We start from the raw sequence: 21,434 nt of genomic DNA, 5'->3' as shown, positions 1-21,434 counted from the left end.
ACTAAATATTTAACTTCTGCAGAGTTTCCAGCATATAATACCATCCAGTTGTTGGTAACTTGTGGTTATTTAAGTAAAGCTTACTTCACACTTTGTTGCTATCCTATTTTGCTAGTAATTAATATAAGAAAACAATGGAGTACAGATTGCAGTTATTATTTTCCATTAAATCTATTACACTGTGTAACTAGAATCTAAACTTGCTGAGTTTTTAATATTATCATGCATGATGGTCTTGCTTTATTTTGCTTAGAGCAAGTCAGGTCATGCTGTTAGGTCTCAAACAAGACACCAGGAGCAAGAAACTCTAGTGAAACAACAACAGAAAGGTAGTTACAGTCTCAAAAAAATTTAGTTTAGGTAATGTAATTAATATCAACAGAGACATAGACAAGACATACAATTCTTCAGAGTGTTTCATTAACTATGTCCTTAATCATTTCTTATGCCACCTGTATATTCCAGCTGCTACAGCATACGAAGTAGGACCGTTGCAAAAAAAAATGAGGAAAATGGAGCTGCGGGTCTCCAGAGTAAGGCATCTTCAGTGCTGACTCAGAAACAGAGAAAGTGCTTTGTTTGGAAAACGTACAGTCTGGTCGTGTAACTAATGAATGTAGTCAAGAATAACTTCTGCAGAATGCTTAATTTTTTATGTATATAGTATGTATTTATGTACATAGATTACATCATACACATGTCCTTAATTATTTAGAATAGTTGTCCCTGTGGGGTTGGGTGGGTGGATGGAATGGACTTGAACAGAAACTAGCAGCGTTTTCAATGTTTATATGGTTAACACCAAGCTTGGGAATTTATAGAGCTATGCATGAACTTCTGCCCTTGAGTTAATGAGAAACTTGTACAAGTGGGTTATCAGTTTCTGAGATCAGCATTTGTTGGGGGGGAAGCAAACATATATTTTGCTTCATAGGTACTGATGATAGAAGAGGAATGGTGAGGGCAGAAAGTTTGTATTTAGTTAAAGGCTGTGGAGAGGAGTTTATGAAAGTAGGCAGCTGTTCATTGTTTGGAACGCTACCATCAGTTTAATCCTTCTCTCTTCCTTGTAGCTCATCGTCCTCCTCTTCTGAGTTTTCTGTTTATTTTTTTTTCATTATTCTATAAAACGAGTCTATATAGACCTTTTCAAAGGGCTATACAGTGCGTAGAATTTATTGCATAAATATTTTGCTACAGCATAGGCAGAATCCTCAGTTATGTACAGGTGCTTTGTTCCTCTAATCTATAGATGAAATTTCACCAGCTTCGTTGCTTCTCAAAGTGGACTGTGTTTGAAAATTATAAGATGCTTAAAATTTGTATGGCTTCAAATTCAGTAATTTTGCAACAGCTACATACGTAGACAATCTTTCTAATGTATTCTAATTATTTAGATGGAAAAAAAGCCCCATTATTCCATAGTTCTTGCAGCAGAACCAGAAGGAGAGTAACTGTTCGTGTGCACTGCAGTTAGCTTACATTTAGAGTATTCCTTGTATGTGCAGTTTTATATGAATAGCAGCTATTATTTCCAAACAGTGTAAGTTATGGCTAGTGAAGTTAAAACGTGCTGTCTTAGAAGAAGAAAGTGCCCTGGCTTGATATTTTCATTACTGTAGAGCAAAGTCCTATACAGTTTTGAGTAGAGACTGCAGCAAGCACTGGTTTCTGTGGTAGCATCAGAAAGCCATGATTTGTAGACAATACTGTACTGTCAACATGCTGCTGGTTCAGCAGCATCTCTGCATACGTGACTGGCAAATATTTAAAAGGCCACATTTTGTGTAATTGGTTCAGCCTTTGACAATTATTAACTTCTTTGTATTAAAGGATGTGCACAGCAATGCAGGATTTTATCGTGACAATCTCATGCATTTGTCTTCCACCAGCAAGGGCATATTTGTGGTTGGCTTTTTTAGCTCCTCAAAGGATGGTGTAATGCTTTGTAATCACTTTGGTACTGATGAGGTATGGGAAAACATTTAAGTTTCATAGCTTTGTAAAGCTGGATTATACAGGATCTGTGGCAGATGGTATTTTGTTATCTGGGGAAATAAAGGAAGCTTTTCATATCAAGTTGTTTAAAAGTATGTGTTTCTATTTAGCTTTAGTTTTCATATACATTGTGAAATCTGGGCAGGGGAATACATGCTTTAGGACTATCCAGTTAATTTGCAAATAAGGCTGTCTTAAAACAGAATAAATGTTATTCTTCCTTTTGTCGCTTTCTAATCTGTTTGCTAATTAGCTTCCTTCCTTTTTTGTTAGCGTATGATGATTGTTTATATTAATGGAAAAATTGAATAGGCGTTGTTAATACCTCGTTGCAACCAAGGATGTCTGACTTGCAAATGGTAATTATTTTGTTTATAAGCTTTTTAAAAAATATGGATTCCTGATCTGTCTCATTTATAGATTGTACAGGAAATGGATGTTGCACGTGTCCTTCAGCTGTGGAAATAAGTTTTCTACTTGTGCTTTGTATAACTGTCCGCTGTATAACTTTTTCTTTTTAAGAAGACACCAGTATCCAGAAATCTCTATACTACTGCATAACACAAGCATGCATTTTTGAGATGGTCATTGAGATTTAAAAGCATGTATGTTAGAAATATTAATTTTGTTTAACAATTATTCTGATAGCTACAGTTATGAGTTGCATATAAAATGAATAATGCTTTTATATCCTTTTTTCTCTGTTCTAGGATTAAAGGAAGCATAAACAACTGGATTACTGCTCTGATGTTTTGGAGCACAAGTGATGTTAAAACAACTTGAATGTATTGGAACATGGCTACTTCTTAAGATGCAAAAGTTAAAAGAAGTTGCTACTTCTCAAAACCTACTGAATATTTGCATTTTCTAGAGGTTTTGCATTTAATTGTATCCTTAAATGTCCACGGTTAAGATCTCATGCAACCATTTTATGTTTTGGAGTCTATTCTCCAGAAGAGAACTGTGCATTTAAAAAGCCGAAATGACTGTATTTCCTTTTGGAACTTACTGAGGTTGAACATACTGAAAGATCATGACCAGCTTGAAGCGGTCCCAGACCGAAAGGGCTGTTGCCACTGGTGTGTCAGTTGGAACAGATGGCACCACAAAAGTCCACTCGGATGACTTTTACATGAGGCGCTTTAGGTCACAGAATGGCAGCTTAGGATCCGCAGTCATGGCTCCAGTTGGACCTCCTCGCAATGAAAGTTCCCATCATGTTACCTCTACTCCTGGAGTCCCCAAAATGGGGGTCAGGGCAAGAATTGCTGATTGGCCGCCTAGGAAGGAGAACATCAAGGAAACAAGCAGGTCTAGTCAAGATATTGAAACTGCCAGTTGTCTTGACAGCATATCTTCTAAAAGCAGTCCTGGGAGTCAAGGAAGCTCTGTTAACCTGAATGCTAGTGATTCTGTCATGTTAAAGAGTATTCAGAACACACTTAAAAGCAAGACCAGACAATCTGAGAATCTCGACTCCAGGTTTCTTACACCTGATGGCTATCCCAGTTCCCCCAGGAAAGCTCTTCGTAGAATAAGACAGCGCAGCAACAGCGACATTACCATAAGTGAGCTTGATGTGGATAGTTTTGATGAATGTATTTCACCCACGTTTAAATCTGGACCATCTCTGCATAGAGAGTATGGCAGCACATCTTCAATAGATAAGCAGGGAACTTCAGGGGAAAGTTTTTTTGACTTACTAAAGGGCTATAAAGATGAAAAGTCCGATCAGAGAAGCCCAGGCACAACTAAGCTCAGTGAACTTCTGATTGCCAGTGGAAGCAAGGGTTCAGGCTTCTCTCTAGATGTGATTGATGGACCTATTACTCAAAGAGAGAACCTGAGGCTCTTTAAGGAAAGAGAGAAGCCACTCAAGAGACGCTCAAAATCGGAAACAGGAGATTCATCCATTTTTCGCAAGCTGCGTAATGCCAAAGGTGAAGGGGAGCTTGGGAAATCTTCAGATCTTGAAGATAACAGGTCAGAAGATAGTGTCAAGCCTTGGACTTGTCCTAAGTGTTTTGCTCATTATGATGTACAGAGTATTTTGTTTGATTTAAATGAAGCAGCGATCAACAGGCATAATGTTATTAAAAGAAGGAACACAACAACAGGAGCGTCTGCTGCTGCTGTAGCATCACTTGTCTCTGGGCCCTTATCCCATTCTGCAAGTTTCAATTCTCCAATGGGCAGCACTGAAGATCTGAATTCAAAAGGAAGTCTCAACATGGATCAGGGGGATGATAAAAGCAATGAACTTGTGATGAGCTGTCCTTATTTTCGTAATGAGATTGGTGGGGAAGGGGAGAGGAAGATAAGCCTTTCCAAATCTAATTCAGGTTCCTTCAGTGGATGTGAAAGTGCCTCGTTTGAGTCAACTCTGAGTTCTCATTGTACAAATGCTGGAGTGGCAGTTCTAGAAGTTCCCAAGGAGAATTTGATTTTACATCTAGACAGAGTGAAAAGATACATTGTTGAACATGTAGACCTTGGTGCATATTATTACCGAAAATTTTTCTATCAGAAAGGTATGTAGATTTTGTTTATTCTGGTGCTAATGGTTATGTTCAATCTGATGTTAATGATAATGTTATATTAACCAACATATAAAGTTAGGCTGACGTATAAGAGTAACACTTGCATGAAGTTTATATATGTATATATTATAAATTGTACATGTGTGTGTGTGTATACATATATATAAAATTATATATATTATATATATATATAAAATCGCTACTTAAACATTTTACCTCTTCGCTTCTTCGATCAGAACTTGCTTTATCTAATGGAATTTATGTCTGAAAATACAGAGTATGATTGTTTTGTTGTGTGATTCTGTTGAAACCAAGAAATATCATTTCCGTTGGATGTATGAAGGAGACAATAAATCAGAACAAAACTTCCATTCCATAGGAATGAGCAAAGCCCAAACATGATTCAGATACCTCCTCACCAAAATGATTCTGGCACTGCGATGCAGATCGGACAATGTTCTGTTCTTGGAAAAAAAAAAAAAAAAAAATCAAAAATAATTGCAGACTGAATTCCCTTGAGTTAAAAAAAAAAAACAAAAAAACAACAGTTCTGTCTGCAGGACTGTGCCTTTCTATTGTGTCTCATGAAAGACAGCGTTGGCTTAATGAGTGACCTGACAAATGTTTATTCCTTGGATACTGGTGTCCAGGATTGGGTTTCATTTGCTTAATGAAGGCAGTTCTAAAGAGCTTGTTTCCTGCAGATTAAAGCAACAGGAATGTCTAGTTAAAATAAGTGGATGGTCATTCCAGAGAAACTTCAGCTCATTAACTGTGGATTACAACTAATGATCTCATCTCCCATTTTTCCCTTGCCTCTTGGTGTATGTCCATCTTCTGTCTCTTCTTTCCTGCATTGTCCCTTGGCTGGGTGGTTCTTGTCACATCTCTTCCTTCTGCAGTCTTTTAGGGCTGAGAGACAGGCTGAAGAGAAAAGAGTGCTGAAAACTATTGATTACTTGTAAGCCAGATGCATGGAACAGGATGAAGTATGTTTGGAAGGGAGAGTCTGTGCTTAGAGAGCTTTGTCTGCAGTCTCTTTCATATATGCTCCCTCTGACACAAACTGATTCCTCACTACTCTGGTCAGAGTTTTGCAGTCAGCAGCAAGCAGTGCAGCTTTGTGTTGTAACTGACCTGATGAGTCGTGTTTCAGCGCTAAAAATAAGGCTTTATTCTTGCCCCTTTCTCATACCAGTCCTCTTGTTTTCTCAAAATGTGACAGGGACAGTTCAATCTACATACCAAGCAGAAATCTTGCCATTATAATAAATTCCTCTATGTATTGTTTAGGTTTTATTTTTTTTTTTTTTGCGATTCTGGTGAGTCAGATCAGGTTTCCTCACAATCAAAAATGCCAAAAGCCAGTGCCAGTTGAGCAGAGAAAGCAAATAGTATGACAGGAAGAAGGAATGAGCAGGGTCACAGCACTGAAGCTATTTCTAAAGGGAAAGCACACCCTCATGCTAGTCTCTTGGCAGCCACCATTATATTTTCATTTATTTCTAGTAGCTATTAACATGAATTAGATAAACTCAACATAATCTAGTCCTAAGGCTAGCTGTGAGAGGTAACAGGTATTAGTGTCAATGTTGAGGCTGAGTGGAGAGGAAGAGCTGTGATTTCTTTTTTTTATTAGTTTTATGGCTTAAAGAAATTTTTAAAAAAATGGCTTTTACCTGAATTTTTAAATGACTATGCTTCTGCTTGTTTATAGAATATGAGCCAGGGAAATTTTTCTTGCCAGTGATTTTGTTGTGTTGGCTTCTGTAAAAAGGCATCCTTCAGATATGTTGTTAGATATGCCAAAGCCCCACAGTTATAAAAATACCAAAAACGTTTGTTTTTTTTTTCCTACTGTCCTTCCCCCAGAGGCATGATTGTGATAGAACTTCAAGTAGGTCATGAGGAACAAAAAATCAAGTAAAATTGGTTCAAATTGACAGTTGTCTCTAATGTGAAACAAGTGATGATGCAGAAACATCTTTATGTGAAGAGAAAGTTGCATCTCTATTATGAATATCACTGACAGTGAAGAAAGGTCGCTTGGGTAGTCAAGGCAGCAGGCCCTTTTAATCTTTGTGTTTTTGAAAAAATAAAAAGGTTACTGAATGAAAGTAGTTTCATAGACACAGTCCATTTTACTTTCAAGGTAATTTGGTGAGATGCTCATGGTGACTTGGCTGGAATCTATAATTATGTGGAAGGAATAGATTATCGTTACAGGTGTTGTTATTGGATGATAGATGCAAAAGAGACTCTAGTGTAATTTTTGGGCTCTTTTAGTAGGTATTAACAACAACTTTCCTTTGTTTCTCTGGCATTTTCTGTTGTGTAAGTAAAGGTATGTATATATTGTGCAGTGTTTTTAATCCACCAAGTTAGGATGGAGGTAGCAAAGCTTACTCAGATTTTGGAAGCTGCAGACTGTGCTGAAGGAAAATTGGTCTCAGGTGGAAAGTTGGTCTTATATATATAGAATATATATACATATATATTCTCAGTGATTGTTCTTGCCTCATTCTGCAGCAGACTGTTTGAAGAGTTATAAACATCCTGGGGTGAAAAAATATAGGATGCTAATAGGACGTCTTGGATTTTTAAACAACAGAAATTCTCTGTGGCATCTATAGGGCTTTTATCAAGTGATAAGTGATAAGTTGAGTGAAAGATTTCATTAGGCTTATGTGTATGCTTTAACTTATTCCTGATTTCCTCACTTACTACTAATTCAGTCGCTCAAGACCCATGACAATATTTACAGGTTATCCTACAGGATAGAAAAAGAATTTTGAATGTTAATGACCTCTGTGCAGGGTATTGGCTCTTGAGGACTTACAGAGGAATTCAGTAGAAAGCACACTTGCTTTCTTTTGGGTCTTTTATGCTCTGAAATCTTTGAATGGAAAACACTGACAAAAGGCAGAATGATAGTATAGAGACCTGAGGGATGAACAGCTCAGCCTTTCTTTGTGAAAATAAAGGTGTAATTCTAGGACATGCATGGCTTCACAGAGAGAGAGAACCTACTTGAAAAGTGTGGAATCTGTTGGAGGGAAGTGTAACAAGAATCGGCATGGATAATTAAAAGAAATTTTTTTTGTATTTTTAAGATAGTGATTTATGCTTTGGAAAAATTACTGCCATTCACTTGGGAAGGAGTGTGTTTTGCTATCTATTTTTAGTATATCTGTAGATACATTTCTTGATGGTGATATTCAAATATTTTTACTTCATCCCTGCAGAACAGAAGTGATAATTCATTTTGGTTCTTTTATGAGTAACTAATAATGTGTATATGATGGTGGACAGGCAGTACGGTTAGATCTCCTTTCTTGTTATCATTCCAGGGAATTTCACATTTCTTCTTTCAAGTGTTGAAATTTCAGATAGCTCTGAATTTCCATTTTTGTGCGTGTATAAATTCATTCATATATGCAGACATGCAGCATATGGAATGGGATGATGTAGGACTTTTTTCTTGTGAAATGCTTCACTTCTGTTTTTTTACATTCTCTTAAATTTTCAAGTATTGTATTTTTAAGTTCAGTTGTTACTTCAAATATGCGCAGCTTTGTTTATAAGTTACTGAATTCATAGTAATGTGACTCCACCATCAGACAAGATTCGAGGGTTTGGCTTTATAATTTATGATTAAATAAATACAAAAACATACATCAAAAACCCACTACTCAGCTAGTGAACAATTTCTCCAACCTTGTGTTCTCCTCTCTGCCATCACCCCAGCTATACTAGTTTTAGACTCAATTCTTAACACTTAGCTGTTAAATAGTTATGTTTTTCTTTTTGTGTCTGTGTTTTCAAGTTTAAAGACAACTTCATCTTCTTCTTCAGTTTTTCACCTTTCTAGTAACTTATAAGACTCTCTTCTTCTGATGCAGAAATAAGTAACTTAAATCTTTCGAACACAACTGTTTACTGCTCATGTTTTTAATGTGGAGTTGTGAGTTTCTCACTTTGCTGTGATTGGTTCCCTTGTTTTTATATTTTAGGGAGGAAAATTTAGCTCAGTGTGTATAACATGGATTTGACTTTAAAAACCAATACAAATCCTATTTTAGTTCTATCTGTAAAAATGCAACACAGAATTTCAGCCTTTTTGTACACACGCAGCTCTTTAGAGAACAGAATGACAAGAACAAAATCCTGGTACCAGAACTGACTCTAGTGCAATAGGCAATTTGTTTCCAATATGACAACTCAGCGTGAAAATGCAATTGGAAACTAAGTCTGACTCTATCTGTTTTGCTTGTTTTTAATATGCAAGAACACTGGAACTATTTTGGGGCAGATGAGAACCTTGGTCCAGTAGCTGTGAGCATAAGAAGAGAAAAACCAGAGGAAATCAAAGAAAACGGACCTCAGTACAACTACAGGATCATTTTCAGAACCAGTGAGGTAAGCAGTTCAGGAACAATTTAAAATCAGACTAGAAGAGAACAGGCTAAATCACGTGGGGTGTGGGTGTGGTGTTTTTTGCTTTTCTGCGTGGGTAGATTAGTCTCCTCATTATGTACAATGCAGGAATTTCCTAATACTACAACTTACATCACAAATACTACGGACAAGTATGACATGAATTAGTAATTTCAAAATGTCCAGAAGGAAAACGTGAAGGTTATTTTGGTTAAAGTTTGAGGAAATTACTAGAACTATACTAGCTACAAACAAGATAAGTGTAGGAAAATTACTTCCTTCAGTTTCCTGTGTGGCAGGTGGTTAGACCTGAGGAGCACACTTTTATACTTTAAAATGTTCCACTGGAAATGTTACTCCTATTCTTTTCCAATTAATGCTTTTTTCCTAAAATAAAAATGTGGAGAATTGTGAATAATTTGAAATATTCTGATTACTGTTAGCTATCAGGATGAGTGACATTTTGCATGTTGGTGTCTGTTTCATGCAACATGAAGTACCTGATGTCCTCATACTCCATGGAGAATCATGGAAAAGTACATTTTTGCTCCAGCGCTCTTGTTAATGAACCTTGATTCTGTGCGTAATTCAACATGCAAGCTATTTTTGTTCTCTGTGTTTAGCTTATGACATTAAGAGGCTCTGTGCTGGAAGATGCTATTCCTTCAACTGCAAAGCACTGCACAGCCAGAGGACTTCCCCTAAAAGAAGTGCTTGAGTATGTGGTTCCTGAGCTGAATATTCATTGCCTAAGGCTGGCCTTCAACACTCCAAAAGTCACAGAACAGCTTATGAAGCTGGATGAACAAGGGGTAAGTACAAAGTTGTAGAATGTCTTAAACTTTCAGATTACTGACAGAATGGCAAAACTACCTATAGTTTTAAGTGATTCAAATCAGTTTATTAAAATGTCCCATTAAAACTCAAGTTTGTGTATGGGGAGAGTTGTGTGTTTTTTCTCCCTAGTTTTGCAGTATATTTGGTTTTAGTGAAATCACTCTCTAACTAATCACTCACTGCAGGAAGTATTCTAACTTTTTATATTAATGTTATGGCAGTTGTACATAGTAATTTACTTTAAAAGAAATTAAGTGATTGTTTTTCAAAGATGGAGCAGGGAGTTGTTTTCCTCTGGAGTTATTGCTTTATAATGAAAACAGTAATCTCCAAAGTCACCAAATGATTTATTAGAATATAGTAACATTGTATTTGGCACAACCATTATATTGGTATGCTGCCTATGGGTCATTTTTGGCTTTTTGAAACACATTACATGACAAAATATTCTAAACCTCTTTATGTAGATCATTTTCAGTTGAGGGGTAGTCCCCTGTTCTCTTTTAAAATGGAACCAAGATTTATTAGCTGTATAGCTTAGGCTTAGCAAAATGAAAGTCTGTGTGTAAAATGAATTTTATTAAAAATCTTGACAGTGATGTTTAACAGCTCTATTTTTGAATACTGAGACAGTTGTTGTCTGTCTTCTGGTCTTTTTTTGCTACTTACAATCAGCCTTTTCTGCACAGAATTGAAATCTGTTCCTATTTCTTCTTACTGTCAGTCTGACATTTTCAATTATAGAATGGCTATATTTCAAAGATTGAATTATCTGCATCACACAGGGGACAGTATGGTTCTTATAAAAAATATTGGTGACTACCATTCATTATTATTTGGTCAGCTGTTCTGTACAAGATAGAGAATCCTCAAATACCTGCTGGAAGGAAAACTTAAGCTAAGCTTTCTGCCCTCTAGTTAGTTTTGTATGCTCGTTTATTTCAGAAAGAGCATGCCATGATGTGCTGAGGAAATAGGTGGCTGCTGAGCATCCTTTATTAGTGGCTCCTTGAGTGGGCGCTGAGGTGAACCAACAGGTGTCTTAAGATGAGGAGAGATGAGCTTACGCAAAGCATGCTGAAAGAAAGAAAGAATTTTTAGGAATTCCATATTCAGTATAACTTTCTGCTTTCACACAGTCAGAAACTGATAGGTTTCAGGCATTTCTTTTCTGCGGCGTATTAGAGCAGTGTTTACAAAAGTATATTTAGTATTAATGAGTTATTCCTTGAGACTAAATGGAATCTGCTTTTCATCCAGAATCAAGTTTGTCAGACAATTTGAACCAGGCACATCTCTGTCTCTTCCCAAAGTTTTCTTTTTCAGCAGGGAAACAATGGTGGAATTTAATCCAAGATGGCTCCAGAGATGATCTGCTGGATTCTAAGATAAGGTCCTTATGGAAATGCCAGCCAAGTACCTCAAATTTAAATAATATTGATTGGAAATCTTCTCAAGGGAAAAATAAATAAATAAATGAGTTAATTTAAATACGTAGTGAAAATATTTCTATTGGATTCCTAATTAGAAAAGCTCTTTTGCGAAATTACTTCAGAAAGTTACAAAAGTTGAAGATGAAAATATCCTTACTCTGAGTCCTGTATGTCATTGCAACCTACAGTATGTTGTAGCATGGGGTTGTTTTGTTTTTTTTCCTACTGCATAAACATTTGAAAATTATTAAGGGCAGATGATAGTTAAAAATGTACTTTCTACATCAAAGTATCTTTCTGTTTTTGTGGTAATGAAACAGTTTGACACTTCCAACAGCAAAAGATAAGCACACTCTGTACTAATTAGAAGCTGCATTTTTTATCAATTTCAAGCTAAAACAAATTTGGGTAACAGCTGCTCCACTAATTAGGTACACAGACTGTTTATCACTTTTTCTTGCTGTGTGTGTCACACTGTTTTATTACTACACGAACAGGTGCCTGTTTGATGTAGCAAGTAGGAGGTTTTGTTAAGAGTTAGGGCTATAAGGTGACCCTTGTCTGACTTAGTTAATTTCACCCAATATCCCCTTACTTCTGACAAATTTGTATGCTTTAATAAAACTTATTTGCCAGTTTTGATTAAGCTATGGTATCTTTTTTAAAAATATTTGAATGAGATTTTAAAGCAATTGTTAGTTTTCGTATTTATGAATTTTCACATATTGACGTTGATCTTTCAGTTTCTAGACTTTTCTTCTGATATTTTTCTCTGCTGCATCTTAAGAGTCATTTTGGTGTGAGATTTTTTTGGTGAAGGTTTTTACATGCAGTGATTAAATCATCTGTTGGTCTTGTTTATGATAAACTAAACAGATTGCACTTTTCAAGTTTCTGCCTGCAACATATTTTCTCTAAATTTTGTATATTTCTTTATGGCTGAGCTCTCTCTGCTAATCTTTCAGTATCATAAGAAAGTAGATATCTGAACTGAATATGATGTCCAGTTTCAGAATGGAGATATACTGCAGAGGCTAGTAGCTCTTCTTGGCCCAGTTCTTGCACTGGTGTTTTATGTCAAGTTCTGTGTCCCTTACTTCCCTCAGATTGTTAATGTCAATGTAGCATCTGCTGTTCTTTATATACAGCCCACATTGCTCTCACCTAGCTGTTCTTTTAGTGGTGTTATTAGAACGTGTTCTTTTGAATGGTTCTGTATAAAGAAGCAATCTAATCAGTCTGTATGGCAGTGGTACCTTCCTGACTAATTAGGATCTACTATTTTTCTTGAATGCATAGTTCATGGTAACTTCAGGTTTGCGTTCTAAGATGATTTAAAAATTTGAATATCAGGATAGTTGCTGATTTATTCCAATAAGAATTTATGGAAATACTGTACTATGTCACTTGGCTTTTAATGTAAATCTGTATTTATATTATAAAATTGCTGACTGGTTAAATCTGAGATGTGCTTTCTGCTGTCTTTCAGAGTGTTACATAGATACTGAAAGTGCATTTCTCCCCCATATTTATATATGGAAATGCTTCCAGATTATTAAAATGAAGCTGCTTCTCCAGAAGCTTTACCACACTCCTTCTGAGTGTTCAAGAACTTGAAGTTCTTCCTTCAACTCCTCCTTTCTTATTTTGAGTTATACTTCTTAAAAAACCTAGATTTAGAAGGAGAAGTTGTATTAAGGGAGCTGAGTGTCTTTCTTCCAGCAGAGCTTTATTTTTCTATAGCAGCTTGTATTGTCCTTAGGAATTCTGTTGGTTTTGGTTTTGTTTTAATTTCATCAGATTTAATATGGTATTGTACTTTTTCAGCATGGTCCTTAACTCTTTGTGCTGACATTTTCCAAGGTGCAAAGGGCAGCTATTGCATTGCTTCTGGAAGTTGAGGATCCCTTTTATGCCCTGGAAAATCTTTCCTTCATTTAAAATTGAGAATTAAATAGTGTAGGTGCGCTTAGTCCTAATTTGAGTGAAATTTCAGAAGCTTGCCATTAGCAAAACAGCTGAAGCATTGTGGTTCCAAGAAGCACCTTCATGCATTGGATTTCCCTCGGAGAGGGCAGAGAGCACACATCTGAACAATGAGTATTCCTGGACAGTCTCTGTCAGGGACTCTGCTGATAATGTGGGAAGTGCACTTGTAATTTTGGAAGTTGGCCTGTGAGTGTTTCTTCCATAAGTAATAGATTGATAAGTATTATTACTTATATTACTTACAAGTAATAGATATTTTGTAAGTAGTAGATATGCTGTACTCATATTTTCACAAAAGAAATTAGGCATATTTAGAAGATAAAATTTTAGTAGTTACTGTGTCAGAGGATAAAAGAAAGAATGTTTTGTAGGTGGCCCAGAGCTGTGACTCATTACACGTGCTCGATTTCTCCAGCCAGAGCAACTAAGCCTTTACATTTCTTCTTTCCCCTGCTTGTTTTCTGATTTTTAATACTTTGTCACCATTCATTTTAGATAGTAATAGTGTTGTGCTTTTTAAAAATTTTAAATTTTAAAATGTTTCATTTAGAGAACGAACAGAACCATTTCTGAGGACTTCTAAAATGTCTCACTGTAAAAATAATAAGTTAAAGTTAGTGAATTTTAGTTGATTTAAGTTTGTCCGTGTCACCTCAGCAAGTTCCAAGATGCTGTCTGGTGACCTATTTCAGGAACTTTCAGAGCAAATCACAGTATATTCAGATAAGTTTCCTTCCAGAAAATCGGAAGCTTTTGGAAGTTAGACTGATTGTTGGCATTTCTTTCTTTGTTTATTAAGGGTTTAATAAAAAACAATCTGAAGTGGATACAGTAAATGTGCTATTATATCACTTGTCATACGTACAAAATTTTGTCTTTGTCTCTTTGCAGTTAAGTTACCAACTTAAGGTGGGTATCATGTACTGCAAAGCTGGGCAAAGCACAGAAGAGGAAATGTACAATAACGAATCGGCAGGTCCAGCCTTTGAAGAGTTTCTTCAGCTCTTGGGAGAACGAGTTCGGCTCAAAGGATTTGAGAAGTATCGCGCTCAGCTGGATACGAAGAGTAAGGAGTCTTTTTTTTTCTCCTATGGGAACAAAATAAATAATACAGTTACTAATCAATTTTTTTTCCACAGCGTTATTAAATGTAGGCTCTTTGCAATGGGAAGGACGCTGTTCACTGTTGAAAGTGAAAGCTGAGCAAGTATGTGCATTGACCCAGACACGTATGGTCTTGATAATTATTGGACTTCTTGGAATTTTATACTAATTTGGTGTGAAATTATCACTAAAGCTGCAACAAGAAACCAGTAGACTGTGGAACTGTTATCACCATTGCAAGCCCCTCATTACTGTATTGTGTAATGAATTATCAAATCAGTTGGTATGTCAGGAATTTCTTGAATGATGTGCTAATGACTGGCTCAAAGTTTTGGGATCCCAAATAATTCCACCTTGACAAGTTGATCTATTGCTTTTATGCTATGCCTGTTGCAGGAATTTCTTCTCTAAGCTGTTTTTTCCTGCTATCAAATGTATTTTTGCCTGATTTTTCTGTAGATTTATAGAAATTAGACTATTTTTGACAGTTATAGTATCAACTTAAACCATAAAACATTAAATAAAATACAAATGCTGTTGAACAGTGATTTTAGGTAACAAACTATAAAAGAAATATTATTTTTTCTTAGTAGAGTTTGTGAAATACCTGTTATCAGCTACTGCTAGTTCATTCCATTAGTAAATATATATAAAGATGCTCGAGACAAATTTGGTCCATCTTCCTTTCCTTCAAATATTGGAACTAACCAATTCCTATTGAAATTTTTTGCTATTTTATTTGCTTGCAGCACAACATCTGATGTTAACCCATTTAAGGAAATGAGTTCTAATAGCAGAAAAGCATTCATCAACTTCAGTGCATCAAAAACTGCTTTTGCCATGATTATCCTATCACAAATGCAGTAAACTGCTCTGCTTTTACCCTGTGTGTTTGGTGCTTGCAGAAAACCTGTTGCCATCCCCTCATGCTATTTTTGATCAGCCTAAGCATCACTACTTGGAGGGTTAGAAAACTGCCCATGTTTTTAAAATAAATTTAATGTGTTCCTCATGTTTACCATTGAGCTGACTTTGTCTTTTAGTTGCAATACTTGAGTTTCCCTTGCTGCACTTATTCTTTTGAGTGCATTTAGATATTGCAGTTGCTTCCTCCGTGCTTTACTGATGTTAACCCTAATAGACAAGTTGTTTTTATTGATTAGGAGATGTGGATTTCTCTACTTTCCCCATGCACAGTATTGCCTGGTAACTTCCTTTTGTACTTATCTGAGTTTGAATACAATCTCATTAATTTTAGTGGCCAGAACTACATATACTATTCCAAATGAGGTCCAGGACAGTTTCTTTAACATTTTCTTTCCTTTACTGGAGGTACATCATATGTTATATGCTAGGGTTAAAATTCCTTTTTTGCAACACTGAAGTGTTAATTTGCCATAAAAACAAGCCAAGTCAAAATCAAGGGTACAGAAAATGAAAAATATTATTCCTGATTTCATAGCTTCTGGCTTTATATTGTAACCTCTTTTTCCTTTTGGTAGGTACTCTAAAATAGTGTCTTCCCTTTCTTTTGGTCTAGTTTTTGTAAGACATCTGAAAAAAACCTTTGGATTGTTACCAGCTTCTTTGGTGACAGTCTGCACATCGGTTTCTAGCACAAGAAATGCCATATGATGAGGAGTTGATTCATCTGATCAGATGGACTATAAAAGCTACAACTGTCTTACATGCTTATTTGAAGTTAGCTCTTAAGCGGCAGAATTTTCCAGCAGTGTTTTAGTACTTTCTTGTTCCTTCTGACTTGGGGAAAGAATTTTGTCAAATTTTGTTAGTTTGTTTGTTTATGTCCACCTGTTGGGTGGACGTGGAAATGGAAGAAAATAAATGTTTTTGAGGACACAGCACTAAGCTCTTTGGGATAGCTTCATTTGGGAACCGTTACTGTGTATTCTGTATAGACACAGATTGTTAAAAAGAAACATCAACTTAACAGAAAGTCTCCAAAGTAAATATTGGGGCTGCTATAATTGACTGATTATTTAACTTGACACAGCACTAGTAAGCAGCAGCACAGGGAGGAAGGAAGCACGGTGCTGGGAGTAGCTGCACGGCAATAGAAGAAGAAAACCAAAACTTTGTAGTGTTTGTTAAATGACAGTATCCGAAACCTGTCTCCATGAGAACAGGACAGAAAGCCATGTGAGACATACTGAACAGCCTGAGGACATCTATATGAATTAAAAGCAGGTTTATCCAAGAGTTTCAGTGGGAGTTTTATTCCTTGATATTTTGTTAGGAAATGAAGTTCGTGGTAACAGAAGTAGCTGTTTTGGGAGCCCCTGCTGGTTCACAGTAGTATAGCCAGGTCTTTGCTATCTGCAGCCCTGAGAAAGAATGCTGTCTTGCTCATCATGAGGTGGCCAGAGCCTCGAGCAGGCACAGTGTGCCAGTCCTGAGGACTTGCAGGTGGCTGAGGAGCTGAGTTCCTCCCTCTCAAGAGCAGCTGCATGTTGAAAAGCCCGTCATTGCAGATTTCTGCTGCTGTCGTCTCCAAAGATCTGCATTCTCAGCTGAGGAAGAGGTGGAAGGCTGCTTGAACTTGCTTCTTGTTTCTCTGAATGCATGCAGGCAGTGCATATTTGATAGTTGCCCTAAGTAACTAACCTGTCTTTTCTGCACTTGTCCTCACATGCAAAGCTTGTGGAGCAGAGGTTGTGGTTTTGCCATGACTTAGGTTTATAGGATTTTGTTGGAATTCCTGTGGTATATAGAGGCCTGCAGCCTAGGAAGCTAGCTTCTGTCTTCTGTTTCTGTGCTCTTGTGTTGCTAGAGACCACCTTCATGAAATATTTCTTGTGCTACCACCATGTGTAGTTCTAGTTGTTCAGGACATTTTCCTGAATAAAATTTCTTTCATGCCGAAACAGCTGATTGTATGATGCTCATAGAATCATAGAATCACTAAGGTTGGAAAAGACCTAAAAGATCACCCAGTCCAACCGTTCACCTATTCCCAATAGCTCCCACTAAACCATGTCCCTCAACACAACATCCAGTCTTTCCTTGAACACCCCCAGGGTCGGTGATTCCACCACCTCCCTGGGCAGTCCATTCCAGTGCCTGACCACCCTTTCTGAAAAGTAATACTTCCTCATGTCCAGCCTGAATCTCCCCTGGCGTAGCTTTCTTAAAAAAAAGTGCTCTTAACAACAGATGATTGTTCATCAACTTGCAAGCAAGGTCAAAGCTATGTGGGCTGCTTTGCCACTTTCTATGCTTTTGCAATACTTTGCGACCTAGAAAAAGCAGATGCATGATGCAAGGAGGACTTTCTCTGTGTGGAGGGAAGCTGATTTCTATGTCTACTCCAGAAAAACTCACAAAACTTTTGTATTTTATGCAAATGAGGAGAAGTAAAGTTGCTATAGTAAAACACAATTTCAGAACAGTCATTCTTAGAAAATTCTAGAATTATGGGCCTAATTGGCAAGTATCTGTAACAGTGCCAGCTTTTAAAAGAAGGAATCTTATTCATCCTATTAATGGAAAGGCTATTTAAGTATATTGGATCCTGTAGGAGTTTTAGCTTTGGATCTCTGCCAGTGCAACGGTGGAGAAGAACTGCTACTTTTAAAGTTTTGTTTGTGTGTTTCTAGCATTACCGCAGGGGAAACAATCTATCTTCTGGCAGCCTGAAGACTTTGGATAGGAAATAGAGCTTGAAAATGTCACCTCTCCTACAGTTGCTAGGGAGTTTATAGGCATCACTTTAAAGTAACAAGCACCACAGTAATCTTTTGAAATTGTAACTTCAGTCGTTTGGCTTAATTTTCCAATTGTACCACATGAGTTATTTCCCTGCCCCTTGCTCAGTCTTACTTCTCAGTGTTTTAAAATAGTAAATTAAAGCAGCTGGATGATGCTGGGCCTGGTAACCTGAGCTGCTGTTCAGCAGTGTCACAGTGCCTGTGGTTCAGGAAATAAATCTGCCTGATGAGATTATCAGTTTAGCTGATAATGATAGGTTTTTGTATTAGATATTCATATTCCACGATTTTTTGTTTAAGAGTTTGGAAGAATATTAAGGCAGCATAGAATATATTAAATAGGTGAAAAGTGTAGGAAATGGATGAATTTCAAACTGGCATTCAAATCAGGTTTTTTAAACAAACAGGAATGTCTCTTTTTCAAACAAACAGGAATGTTTCTAATGAAATAAACAGATTACTGTGCCCTTCTTTGTAGCAATTTGTAAGAAAGAATATTGGGTCTGAGATATTCAGTGGGAGTCTAAGGGTGAAAAATAATAGTGATAAATAAGAAGAAAAAATCAAACAGTCCTGGACTGTTTTAAAAATGGGAAAGGAGAAGGAGAAATTTGAATGTCTGCATTTGTGTTACATGTAAATGTTTGTATGTTACAAAATAAAGGATTCTGTTCTGTCCTCAGAAATGGTATCTGAAAACAGCATGACTGTTAAAGAAATGGAATTTGAATGCTCTGTGTTGTCCTTGTGTGTAACAGAAAGGCAGACAGGTCTGATAGGTGCTGACGCTGGGCCAGTAACTAGGAGAAAATAGGAACAAATCAGGACATCTTGACAGCAGATGTAAATGGGAGCAATATGAAGCTCTGAAGCGTGTAGTTCTTGTGCTTCTGTCTTCTGAGCGCTGCTGCAGTTTGTTGTAATGACTGTTCTTTCTCCTGCCCAATTGGAATCATTTATTTTTTGTTTACCTACTGTTCTTTGCAGCTTGTTTTCCTTCTAAATACTCAGTTGGGATTTCTACTCTTACTGCTTCTATGAGGTTTTCTTAATGTACAGTTTCGGAAAGCTGCTGTAGGAGTGTGCTGTCAAAGTCACACAGCTTCAGTAAGGTTCTGCTTGAGTTTATCAATGATTTTTGTCAATAATGATTTTGGGCACTGTTTGTATTGAAAAAATCATCTAAATGGGGATCCTGTTAAGATAGTCCTTGTGTAGGTAACTAAAAAAGCATTGGAAATGCAGACCAATGGGAGGGATTTTTGAAGTTGAATAATGGTGGAAGGAAAAGTCTGCAGCTAAGTGAGCACACCCAGTACTTAGACAGGGCTGAAAATACAACATCCATGGGTATACCGTAAGGAGATGACAAGAAAGCATGTCCCCAGTGTAAGACAGTTACTCATGAATCTGTAGAACCCTCAGGCCTGTATCAAATACAGGGGAATTAAAGGCAATTGCAGTGTTGGCTGACAGTTCCCACCATGGAATGATGGATACTATTCCAGTGCCCAATCTTTGATTTTGCTGCAATGGCATTTCAAGCAAATATCAGTAATTATTTTATTGTGCTTCGCTGGTCTTGCAAGAAAGAGGAAATGCGAAGGGTGGAAAAGATACACAGGTCTGTATTGGATGTGGACTTCTGTTTATACTGAGTTAGAATAGGAGGGATTTAAGCTGTGGAGTTCAGGCAAAATTATTGGAATAATTAAGTTATTAGGATTGTATTTTACTGAATTTGCAGAATCAATACTTCTGTGAGATTTCTGTGCACTTTGAGGTGGGTAGGACAGCAAAGAAAAAACCTTTTTCTGCCCACAACGAACTTCACTCATGAAAGTTGGAAGTTGGGCTTAAACACATATTTGTTGTTCCAGAGTATTACTTTTAATAATGAGTCAGAGTGCCCCCCGTTCCTCTGCATTCTCTCTAATATTTCTGTCACTTCTAGCAAACATTAAGTACGAAATTGCATACTTAGGAAGGGAAAAAAAAAGACTGAGTAAGGAGGAACATTCGTGTTTGGGTGACTTTCAAGTGCATCTGCCTCCTTCAGCAAGCACTGTCGTGATCAAGCAGATGATGCAAACTGCTGCAGACTGAGCACAAGATGAAATGACTCTACTTCAGCTTTTGTAATTAGCATTAAAAAGGAAATATTTAGCTGTTAGCTGATGGTTGTTGTTTTTTTTTTTATGGCAATGTTGTGTGTTGAAGAAGAGAACCCAAACTCTCTGAAGCGTTTAGTGAGGTTTTTTTATAAGATTCCTGGAACACATTTGCTTTCTTTTTCTCTTTTTATTAAATACTGTTTAATACATTTGTAAATAGATTATTTACAAATGCAAAATCTCCATGCAGTTTATGATGTAGACGTTTTTGCATTTCATTTTACAGATGATGCTGCAGTTTTTAACTGATAGCAGTGCTACCTTTATCTTTCCAAATTTGACAGGAAATCAGAAGTTTAAGTCAAAGTTTATTTACATAGATTATGGTTATAATCAGTGCACATCATTGTAAATACTTCACCAACAGTCATTTCCTTAGTAACATGAGTTCTGCTAATGTGAAATATTCCAATGTACAGTATATAAGGGCTTATCAACTTTTTTGTTGCTGTAAGTGGCTGAGATTGTATAATGTAATACCATGTTTACGTTACAACTTCAGATATGCAGGATGCTTTTTTCTATATGCTTTTTGCACTGTGGGTAGCTGTTGCATATAATGGAGTATATTTACTATTTCAGCTTTAAATGTGTTACATCTTAATTTAATATTTTCAAGTTTTTGTTCTTTTTTCTTTAACACTTCATAAACTTCAGTGTTATCCCCTTCTTTTTTTTTCTTTCTAAACTTTGTAATCCTAGTTATCTCTCCACATGAAGGTCTCTCCATCCACGTACAATTATTTTTGTGGCCTGTTTCTGAATTCCTTCAATTTCTTCTATAAATTTTAAAATAGTGAAAGTACCTTTGATTAATATACCAGCAGGATGGCATTGCTGTGGGCTTTTTCTATCATTGTCTTATAAACATGCAAAAATTCTATTTTGACTGCTCTTTTCCATTTTTAGTATCATTTTTAGTGAAGACTTTATCTTACTCATTAAATTCAGATTCCTGGCATTTATGTTTAAAATAATCCATTCTCTTCTTTTTGATGTTGTGTGTTATACGTCCATCATTGATTACGCATGAGATCACAGCACCTGTTGAAGTCCTTTCCACATTCTGTACCATTCAGTTTCATTCTGATTAGTTTGAGATGATAGGTGGTTTCTGAAAATGATTACATCTTGTTACTCGTTTTTAATTTCCAGAATATAAATGAACTTTTTGCTTTCCCCTTCCAAAGAAAG

General features: G+C 36.5%; 1 protein-coding gene across 9 annotated transcripts in view; it reads left to right on the top strand.

The window, feature by feature from the left end:
• SIPA1L1 (signal induced proliferation associated 1 like 1) overlaps nt 1-21,434 on the top strand; it is a 192,242-nt gene that overhangs the window by 122,204 nt on the left and 48,604 nt on the right. For all 9 annotated transcript variants that reach the window (XM_048949073.1, XM_048949068.1, XM_048949075.1 and 6 more), the window contains 4 exons: nt 2,709-4,529; nt 8,827-8,957; nt 9,599-9,787; nt 14,126-14,300. In XM_048949073.1, the coding sequence (XP_048805030.1) occupies nt 3,032-4,529; nt 8,827-8,957; nt 9,599-9,787; nt 14,126-14,300 (1,993 nt within the window). In that variant the 5' untranslated portion in view covers nt 2,709-3,031. The remainder of the gene's footprint in view (nt 1-2,708; nt 4,530-8,826; nt 8,958-9,598; nt 9,788-14,125; nt 14,301-21,434) is intronic.

Source organism: Lagopus muta, chromosome 6 (genome assembly GCF_023343835.1).
Source record: "Lagopus muta isolate bLagMut1 chromosome 6, bLagMut1 primary, whole genome shotgun sequence".
Taxonomy (NCBI): Eukaryota; Metazoa; Chordata; class Aves; order Galliformes; family Phasianidae; genus Lagopus; species Lagopus muta.
This window is presented reverse-complemented; position numbering and strand designations above follow the sequence as displayed.